Raw genomic sequence first — 10,926 nt, forward strand, 5'->3', positions numbered from 1 at the left:
TCAAAAACTGCACTGTCATTCAAGAATATTCTCCATGGCTCTCACGATTGCCGAATTTAGCTGACGTGGGCTGTGGATAGGACTTGCATTTAAGGGACGATTATCTTTGGACAAACAAGATAATTCAATAGTACTTTATCGTAAACCCAACATGACTAAGCAAACAGACGAGCAAAAAGACGTTGTTGGCATTTATTGCGCGATTAACTGTGATAAGGTCATAGTACAACGGGGAGTATTATTTCAAATGCGTTTAATTCAGAATTGGTGAGCCTCGGCTGCAAAAATCTTCGTTGGTTAATGATGCCAATTGAGCATAGATATTTTAATACATTCATGCACGTGTATCGTGATTCATATACTTCGTAGTGCGTTCAAAATATGAATATAAAACAGCCAGAATTGTGTTATTGCAATCGGTTATTTGTAATATTTTGATGATATAGAATTTGGGGGCGAATATTCAAGAGAGCCGTGACTGAAAAATATATGATATTTCAGTTCTATACCTGCTGGGGTATATCAAACACTCATATGATAACAGATTGTGGTTTAAATTAGTTTCCAATGCGCTGGTCGCGTTTGAGTATTTAGGACCATCCAGCAAAAGAATATTTTCTAATCTAATTCAAGATCGCCTCAAGGGATTCAAAGAATATGAATTATTTATAAAAACCTCACATGCTGTTCAGGAGTCCGGTCGAATATCATGTGTCATAGAGAAGTATCCTTCTCATATATATTTTGTTTGCTAATAGAACAATATAAGGTTTTCATTTTAGTAATTTTTTCTTGTTCCATCATTGCAACTATCAGCATCCAATTTTGAACTAAGTGTGTGCAATGTTGTGAATTTAGAGTTCTTTCATTATAACATTACAGAAAAACGTCAAATAGTAGTTAATAGTAGTATTCATAGCTTCCCTTCCCGATGAGAAAAAACCTATAGTTCAAAAGTTGTTTTCAACGATGAAGGGAATGTTGGGACAATCATTCGATGTTAAGTCTATGAAATGTAGCGAGTGGAAAAGTTACAGATTCATTCCATTTTTTTGAAGCAGAGACCGCAAGAAGAGCATATGAAGATTATGAATTTGAAGAAAATACTATTCTTTTGGCATCGTATCCAAAAACAGGTGAACTGTAAATCTTAGGTCAATATCTTCAAACATCTATCGCCAGCCTAATAAAAAAAATGACCCAAGTCATATTTTCGCATTTTGGGTAAATAAAATAAAAAATTCATATCTTTCCCATTTCTCAATCTGTTTCAAAAATTTCTTTATTTAGATTTATCTTATCTCATTATTAATTATTTTAGAATTCATATTACTTACAAATTTTATTTCATATGCGGTAAAATTGACATTTTTTTTATTCCCGCACCCTGCGTTGTGCAATATTATTCGCATAACCTAAGTCCATTCGGCAATAATTGAAAAAAAAATTAGCGGGTAACTTTGATTGAATTAATATGTCACAAAATGCAATGTACCTCCGTGACTATAATTTGGCTATGATGAACATTGGACTAGATGTGTTTTTATTCAATTGATATGAGGAATGTAAAATTTCACAATTAAAACAATATAATACAATCAAAACATCACTAACTTATTTTGAACCTACAACATCAACATGAACAAACAACTTCAATACATGAATTCAAAGTATAATTCACTAAAGTTCATATAATACACTCGTGAGAAAGTTATCAAAAATTACGATGGCAGTCAATTGGCCTTGAAGATTTCCTTGAACAGGCTGGAATACGAGATCTAACATTGGCAACTGTTGACTTTGAACATTCTTCAAATAATATTGTGTAATAGGATGTACTAGCTCTGGTTCTAGGTCCCGGGTCATAGGACATCGATGGTTGATGCGGCAGTGAACTTGCGTTAGGTTTGTTTGCAATCACTGGTTATTTTGTGGTAAGCACTGCCTGTAGGTCCATCATCCAGACTGATTTATTTGCACTTGCAGAATCTTTGTCGGTCATCTTTTCTAGCATCATCCTTCAGTTACACCAGATGATCTGTTTAACCTCATGCTTCCCAACCAGAGTTCAATATTACAAAATGCCCAACAAGGCAACCAGTTTAGTGTTTTGCAACTGCTGCAAACCTGGGAGTTTGTTTAGTAACTTAATTTTTTCGTATCAGTTTTGTTTCGAACATACTTTTTTTGTATCAAATAAATTAGGACACTGTAACAAAATATGAAGATTCGCGAAAAAGGTATTTTCCTGGTCGATAATTACACGCCTCTCTCAACGTAATTGTGAGATGCCCGATTTTCTCCCGAGCTTATTGGGGGCATCAATGGTTGATGCGGCAGTGAACTTGCGTTAGATTTGTTTGCACTTACTGGTGATTTTGTGGTATGACACCAGTGCTACGCTATATGAGACGCTGCTGGTCTCAAACGAAACAAAAATCATTATAGATATGGACTTTGCGTGCAAGTCCACAATGAACTACAGAGAGAAATAATCTGCTGTTCGATACTACACACAATAAGTGGTAGGCCAAATGTATATACATTGTACAGTTTCATCATAGAACTGATTCAAATATCAGATAACGAATTACACTTAGAACCTTAACTTAACGTAAGTATATGAGATGAAACTAATTTTCTAGCTAACAAAGAACGATAAAACAAAGATGAGCAACACTTGAGCGAGGTGGAAAAGACATCCTCAACTTGTTCGCATCTAACGTTCCATGAAAATAATCATGAAGAAAATGATATTTGGCAACGACCTTGTTTCAGGCAAATGACATGCACTATTACTCTATTAGCAATAAGTGGTGAAAAGTATTATAATACACAGTAACTATTCTATGTACTCGCTACACAAGATTCATCATCAATTTCTATCTTTGAGTGGGTTATGTTGTCCTTAAAAGTTCCTTCATCTAGAAACTAGACTAATACTTAAATTGAATAATTACCGCAAATATTTACAGTTGAACAATTTGAAGCATACCTTCCTGATGAGAAACAGCTTAGCTCAAGCTTAAAATTAGTTGCAATGATGAAGAAAATATTGAAACAATCATTCGATTCCAATTCTATAGAATGTAGTGTGTAAGAGGATTATAGATTTATTCCTTTGTTCAAAGCATAGACGGCAAAAAGAGCATTTGGGGAATATGAATTTGAAGAAAATACTATTCTTTTAAAATCATATCCTAGAACAAGTTAGCTACTATAGTCTAAGTTTGTGGTCTTCAAAAATATTAGATGCGATGTCACGCGATTGTCGTTTTAACATTATTTCCTGTCGAGGCGCATTCTCTTTATTTTCAGATTTTGGCGCAGTAGCTCACTTTTGTGTAGTTATTAACTGTATAAACTCATTTTACAAATTACAAAATGCATGATCTGGAAGGATTTACATATTGCAGAAAACGGTCGTATCATATCGTTGAGAGACTGTTGAAATCTTCAATTTAGGATTAGTTTTGGTAAAAAAGAATATATCGCACATAAATTCATTTTGCAAAAACATTTTAAGAACGAATTGGACAGCCGAAATTATTTGTCAAATATTATATGGTGAAAATGGAAGACTTGCCGCGGTGTCCAAGGGACTTCCACCCGCTTTGATCGCTTTAGAAACACGGCCTTGTAAGATCATTGAATATGATGAGGAAAGGTGAAATGTTAAAACCACGTGTTTAATGAAGTTGCTAATAACATATGTATTACATGTCTAAATATATCTAATTCTTCCAAGTCTTCATATATAGTCGTAAGACCTGGGTGTTGGAAATATGTCTAGCATTGTCTAATTTATTGTTTCGAATTCGCCAATGGGCTAGTTTTTGCAGTTGCCCAAAACAGATGTACTATGAATTGGTATACCTCAACCACATCCTCTATCGCTGCGATATTACTGCGTGCCACAGGTATACATCTGATATTGATATAAAACGCTCTTAATCGTTCCCAGGTTGTCGCCATTTCTTCGAACCATCTTCTCTCAGCCTCTGTTATCGCAAGTGGAATAAACCACAATACAAGTTGGTGCTGATGACTCCTAACAAATAGTTGAATCACTCCTACCAATTGGCTTGAGCAACCAACATTTTCCAATTTGAACTTCACTGGCCGCATATTTCCTAATAGCAGGCAACTTGGAACTCCTAGGTTAATGCTTCATTCTTCAACACCAGCAGTTGGCAAGTCGTATTTTCCAAACAGACCACGCTCTCCTTTGTCATCGGTCTTAGCTGTTTTTCATTACTATTATTTTACACTAAGTCCTCAAACATATGGGATGGTAGTGGGCGCGATCGGTTTCAGTTTTTCATTCGTGTCTTGAAGGTTGCTCTGATTTTTATACATTTTCATTGGATATCCATTTTGTCTTAAGATCTTTTTAATGAAGTTGATTTCTTGCTTTTGTTTTCTTTCATCTGGTATTAGAGTTTTGGCGCGATTAATAAGGCTAACTGATATACTGATAACGGAACGTTTGTGGCCTACCGGGTGGTTGGAAATAAAATTCAGATAGCGATTTGTATGGGTCTTTTTCCTAAATATATCGGTCGTTAACTTCCCGTATTCTTCTCTATGTATTTGTACATCTAAGAAGGCGATAGTTCTATTCAGGTCTTTTTCTATTGTAAATTATATACTGGGTTTGTTGTATTTGTGTGGTCATTGAACACATTGCAGAATTCTTCTTTGATAATGTTGAAGGAATCGTCAACATACCTTTCCCAAATTCTCGGGCTATTAGGGAAGGACTTTAAGGCTCTTTCTTCTACGTCCTCCATAACCATATTGGCCACCACGACCGAGACAGGCGAACCCATGCACGGCTGTTCCGAAAATTTGTTGATAGTGTTCCCCTATAAAACTTAAATTGGCCGCGCTTAAACAAATTGCTAGAGCTTCGCAAATTTAGTCGATTGAAAGTTTGGTCCTCTCCTTAAGCGTGATGTCGTTTTTTAAACGTTTCCGGGTTACTCTTAGCGCCAGGTCAACAAGAAAAACGGCGTTGATTGTTCCTCTATTTACATTGGAGGAACGAAACGAGGTCTCGAAACTCGGAAAAAAGAACATCAGCGACATGTAAATTAAAAGAAATACGAAAAATCGGCCCTCTCAAAACATGCCCTTTCTACAAATCACGGCATTGATTGGGAAAACAGCAGGATATCAGAGAATGAAATTCACTACAGGAAAAGACTATTTCTCGAATCATATCACATTAACGAAGAGAAAAATTCAATGAACGATAAAGAAACTACATTGTTCCCGCATATGTATAAGTCATTGTTTAGATAGTCGCATATTTGTCTGAATTCGAGCCAGTTCACTCGCTATTATCATATTGTCATTTTTTTCACGCCGTGTTAATTTTTACCTTTTATTTTTTGCTCTCTATATATACGATAGTATACTCTTCATAGCATGCCCTGATGAAGTTTTTCTGAATATAAATTCGAAACGTCGGCAAATTAAATCGTTTTGCTATACACCGACTGTGCTTCGCTTATCTTCGACATGAATATACCTGGTGGCAATCAGTCGCAATATACAGTAAATGTTAAGTCATATCTGCATCAGAAGACCAACATTTAAGCGAAAAATTGGTACAATTCTGACATTTTGTTGAAATTCAATCATCGGTACAAATGTCTTGGATGGCAATTGGGATATACATATATATATGTATACGTCTCTTTTTCTAAATTGTATATATCGCACTGTGATTGAAAGGTCTGCGCTCGCAATTCTCATATTTGTAATTCATAAAAAAGTTGTCGTGGACCATGTATATAAGGGATATTGATACGCGAATCACGTCTGAACAAACAAGATACTATAATGCTATTCGACCGTAAAGTCAATATTTCAAATGACTAAGCAAAAAGAAGGATACTCTTCACGTTGTAAGCAAAGTATAGTGTCGACATATATTCTAATTGTGAGTCTTCCTCTTCAAAATAAGTTGTTGGCATTTTATTGAGCGGTTAGTTGTTATAAGTCATCATATAGTAGGTAGAATTAATGAAATTAAGTTTATTTCAGGGTTACTGAGTCACAGCGTTTGATATTCCAGTGCAGAAATTTATACTGTGTAATAATGCTAATTTTATATTCTTTATTATTTCAACAATCAATTCATTCATAGATGTTTTAAAGTTTCTTGTACCTTATTGTTAGTTCAAATTTATTTTAAATACAGCCATAACGAGTGCTGTATAATTTTAATGGTGCCGTTAGTCGACAATATTATGACAATGTCAATATCGGATTTGATTTACAAATTTGAAAGCGAATATTTAAAAATACACAAAAGTAATGAAATGGCCAATCTATAACTTCTGGCATATATACATGAAGCTCATCCGATAACAAATTTTGGTCATTTACGAATCCGATAAGAGCAGTACTGGGGCATAATTTTCAAAAATATTATACTGTTCAGTTCAATACTTAATTCGAATTCTCTGCTTCAAATTTCCAAGCTCTATGGTTTTACTATTTCCTTATTTGATTTTTATATCTGCTGTTTTTTAATGGGACATGATATAATTTCATCTCGGTAAATTGTTTTGTATCTGGTTCCTCTTGTCGAGAATCGTCATCAATTTATAACTTGTGTATGTGATTTTGCGGGTTGAGAGCTCTTTAATGTATACTATACAGAAACGTGTAAATAGTTGAATAAAATTAGGGCAAATATTAACAATGGAGCAGTTTGTAGCTTCCCTTCCCGACGAGAAAAAACCTATAGCTCAACAATTGGTAGCAACGATGAAGGAAATGATGGGACAATCATTCGATTTTAAGTCTATGAAATGTAGCGAGTGGAAAGGTTACAGATTCATTCCATTCTTCCAAGCCGAGACCGCAAGAAGAGCATTTGAAAATTATGAATTCGAAGAAAATACTATTCTTTTAGCATCGTATCCAAAAACAGGTAAGCTTCAAATCAAAGTTTACCGCTTTCGAAAATATGCGAGTGTTGTGAATATACTCTGATTCTCTTTTTTTTTTTATAAATTCCACATCGTTTATATTTGTGTGTTTCTATTGATAAGTAGTAAAGTTTAAAATAGATCGCTTTTCCATAAAAAGCAGTTTCGATACTGTTGCGGCCTGTAGTCCAGTTTTTTAGAACGTTTCCGTGACCCGCAGAAGCGTATTTTCTATAGTTATATATTGACTGTATTTACAAATTACAAAAATAATCATTGGAATAGTTTACTGCAGAAAATGGTCGTATTATATCGTCAAGAAACTGTTTAAATTTTTCTTTTCAAATTAGCTTTGTATTCAAAAATATAACTCGACTTCATCTCGTGAAAACATTTCAGGAACTAATTGGACAGCCGAAGTAATTCGGCAAATATTATATGGCGACAATGAAAGATTTTCAGCGTTGTCCAAAGCACTTCCACCTCCTTTGACGGCTTTGGAAATCTGGCGTCGTAAGTAATAAAATGATTAGTCTATCATAACTAATATTACTTACCTTTCTATTCATTCACTTTTCAATTTGATGCACACATTTTATATATAAATTACGTATCATTTAGCGGAGAAACTTGATCTTCTCGAGCACATTCCGCTACCTCGCCGAGTTCTTTTGACTCATCTTCCGGAAGAATTGGTGAATTATGAAAAATTGAAAAAGAAAAACGGAAAGGTATAAATTTTTCACATGAACAGAATACAATCTCGTAGCGTTTTAAATTTTATCTAACACACATATACATTTATCTTCGAAGGTCGTTGTCCTCGTTAGAAATCCCAAAGACCAGGCAGTTTCTTGGTTTCATTTTACGAAAAATCGTCATTTTGATGGATTGCGTGATGAAATAAGCAGCGATTGGAATCAATTTCTATCGGACTACGTTCAGGGTATTTTTCCGCATAAAAATCTACTACAAACAAAAAAACAATAATACAATATCGTCACGCTAATGAACGAATTGCGTAAGTCATTTTTGGCGATTTTGAGTTTTTTATAAAATAGGTATTTATGTAATGCAGGACTATTGTGACGTCACAAAGGCAAAATAACCTCGGCGAAGTATTTTCGAGTTTTTGCATCTCGGATTCTATCTTAGCGCGTATTAATTTGAATATATACTACAGTATAGGAAGACGTGCACTTGTGATATTCACTGTCCGAGTCCAATTCACCTTGGTTGGCTTTTATATTGGGTGCATTGCTGTTTTATTCTTTATATTTAATCTTAGTCTTATTTCGGTGGGTGTGCAGAACGTGTTATATTATTGAAATATATATTTTTAAACATAAAAATATATGTAATTGAAACTGATTAGCTATTTTTGGGATTAGACATTGTAGATACTGAAAATTACATTCGTTTTTGGAATGTTTAGTTTCCAGGACTGGTGCATATAGTAAAGTTGCAAAATTGCGTATGTCCCCAAGTCATAGACACATTTCTGCCTAAGTCACAGTGCGCCATTATGACGTCACTTAACTGCGTCATACAAATTAACTTAAATCCGGCTGCGATCAAAAAATTGAACAATGGCAAATTATTGACTCAATGGCATAACAATTTCAATAGGAAGTTTTTTACGTTTTTCTCAAAACTGCTAAAAATGACTTACGCAATTCGGTTATTAGCTAGACGATATATATTTTATGTAATTCAGAAAAGCATATTATATATTTCCAATACCATTACAATAACGAAAACTTTGTAAAATCATTTACGTACAGTTGAACTCAATCGATAGAAATATCATTCGATTGCTGGTAAAACAAGAAATGTGACCAGTCGTTCATTTAGTATTGTACTACGTATTGTGGTTTTGTTTATAATGACATATAGGCTACTATTATTAAACAGTATATAGCACATACAAAATCTTTTACACACTCGAAAATTGATTATATATATATGTCAAACTAGTTTTTCAATTTAGGTTATATATGAAACTAATCAACCAATCCTTAAAGATATACATCAATGTTTATAAGCATAAGCAGTCCTGGGACAATTTGTAATGGAGATCTACCTTCGTCATATAAACAAAGCTTATGCCTTCACATGATGTTTTAATATTTAGGAAAGCATCCCATGATAACAAAACCAGGTCAATGGTATCCAGACTTTTTACTTGGTTGGAACAAACACAAAGATGAAGATAATATTTTGTTTCTGGTGTTTGAAGATATGAAACGGGTTTGTGGTTACTTTTTCGTTGACACATTTTTCTGATATGCGCTTTCCGCGAGTCTTCAGAATGTTTAATTTTGAAATTTGGATGTCTAAACAGTCATATGATGCAAACAAAACATGCATCTTCGCATTCCAGCTATGATTACGAATTGGGTCTGGACTGTTTCTTTACCTTGTTAGTATATTTTTTCTAGGATCCACAAAAAGAAATTCGTCGATTAGCAAATTTCTTAGAAGTTGAATTGAACAATGAAAGGGTATCGTCGATTGCTCAATCGACTTCATTTGATTCAATGAAAAAAGCTGCTGATGCTGGCGCTGTTGATTCAGCCCAAGTACACAAATCATTGAATATGATGAGAAAAGGTAAAATGTTAAATTTGCGGTTTAATAAACCTGATTACACTATTTGTATTATATATCTAAGTACGGTTCTGGGAAAATTCGCCGTAGGAAATGTCGTCGCAGGAAATTTCGCCTCACATGAAAAATCGCCGCGAGAGCATTTTGCCGTAAAACAAGTATTTGTGATAAAAACATTCAGGTTTTTGAAGTTAATTTTTATTCAAAAAAGATTCGTTATTAAGAGCATACCCTAACCCTACCTAACTGTTTTTATCACAAATACTTGATTGACATATAAATGCACTTGCGGCGAATTTTCCAGAAACGTCAAAATACATCTTGGACTTATGCTCAAGTATCCATTGCATATTATAATTTTACAAGCTAAACTGAATAACAATTCTTTTCTTTTCAGGTCAAGTTGGTTCGTGGAAGGATTCTTTCACGGTAGCTCAGTCTGAGTTGATGGATAGTATCATTGAGAAAAAACTCGGTGATACAGACATAAATTTCACCTATGTGCTATAGACGTAGTGAACATCTAAGCTTGCAGACAAACATGTCTAATTTTGACATTGCATTTTGAAATTTGTTCTCGTTCTCATTACATGGTAAATACTCGTTTTATTAGAATTGAGCAACATTGTAAAAATAAAAAACAAAATAATATCAAATAAATTCTTGTGTTGCAATACCATGTTCATTATAGTTCATTTTTATATAGTATGATTTTATTCGGGAATATCGTGTTGGTATTTGCATACTTTGGAGATACGATACGACAATGCTTATAATTTATTAACCTTCTTCGTTCATTACAACAAAATAATGAACTTGGACCTATCAAACAACGAGCGCATTGAGTAGATTGTCGCTAGCCCTGAAGTTATAATATGTTTACACACGATGTAGGATACAGAAACAATTTTCGGAATAAAAATTCATTCACTCCAAATATTACACTTCCGCGCTATTCAAAACAAAAACGATTTGCGTTAACAATAAAATTGTTTCAGCCTATATCCTCAATTCAGAATCCCGTCACTACTATTGGACATCTAAAATACCCATACGGACTTCTTGGAGTTAAAAATTTCGCCCCGGACTCCGACTTGTTTGGAAATTCGACTTCGGTTCGGGTCTCACCTGACTTCAATATCAGCAAGAATGCCAAACTCGGATTTTCAGCTCTGATTTTAATAGGTCGGTTTAGCATATAGCCATATATTTAGCTTGTTTATGTGTGAGCTAAGACACACCCTGCACACCTGGATTTTAAATCTTGACTAAAGTCTACACTCTACTGTATCCGCTGGCCCTTACTAGCTCGACTACCTTAAACGTCTGCCTACTGCCTTCTCATCATTCTCAAGGCGGTTAGCTATGG

At 34.3% G+C, this 10,926-nt stretch overlaps 1 protein-coding gene across 1 annotated transcript; it reads left to right on the plus strand.

Annotated features, from left to right (window-relative positions):
* Window positions 1-6,088: 6,088 nt before the first annotated feature.
* On the plus strand, window positions 6,089-10,238 carry LOC120346105 (sulfotransferase 1B1-like). Its single transcript, XM_039415756.2, has 7 exons — window positions 6,089-6,949; window positions 7,347-7,460; window positions 7,569-7,678; window positions 7,761-7,893; window positions 9,082-9,197; window positions 9,389-9,560; window positions 9,955-10,238. Exons 1-7 carry the CDS (start codon window positions 6,718-6,720, stop codon window positions 10,065-10,067), a joined length of 990 nt encoding a protein of 329 aa, XP_039271690.2. The 5' UTR covers window positions 6,089-6,717; the 3' UTR covers window positions 10,068-10,238.
* Window positions 10,239-10,926: the final 688 nt, after the last annotated feature.

The sequence above is a fragment of the Styela clava genome, chromosome 8, assembly GCF_964204865.1.
Source record: "Styela clava chromosome 8, kaStyClav1.hap1.2, whole genome shotgun sequence".
Lineage (NCBI taxonomy): Eukaryota > Metazoa > Chordata > Ascidiacea > Stolidobranchia > Styelidae > Styela > Styela clava.

Bases quoted from the DNA above. Each gene is read 5' to 3' on its own strand.
- LOC120346105 (XM_039415756.2), top strand. From the start codon at position 6,718: ATGGAGCAGTTTGTAGCTTCCCTTCCCGACGAGAAAAAACCTATAGCT. The intron at 9,198-9,388 runs GTTTGTGGTTAC...TATTTTTTCTAG, and splicing joins TGTTTGAAGATATGAAACGG to GATCCACAAAAAGAAATTCG. The intron at 9,561-9,954 runs GTAAAATGTTAA...TTTTCTTTTCAG, and splicing joins ATTGAATATGATGAGAAAAG to GTCAAGTTGGTTCGTGGAAG.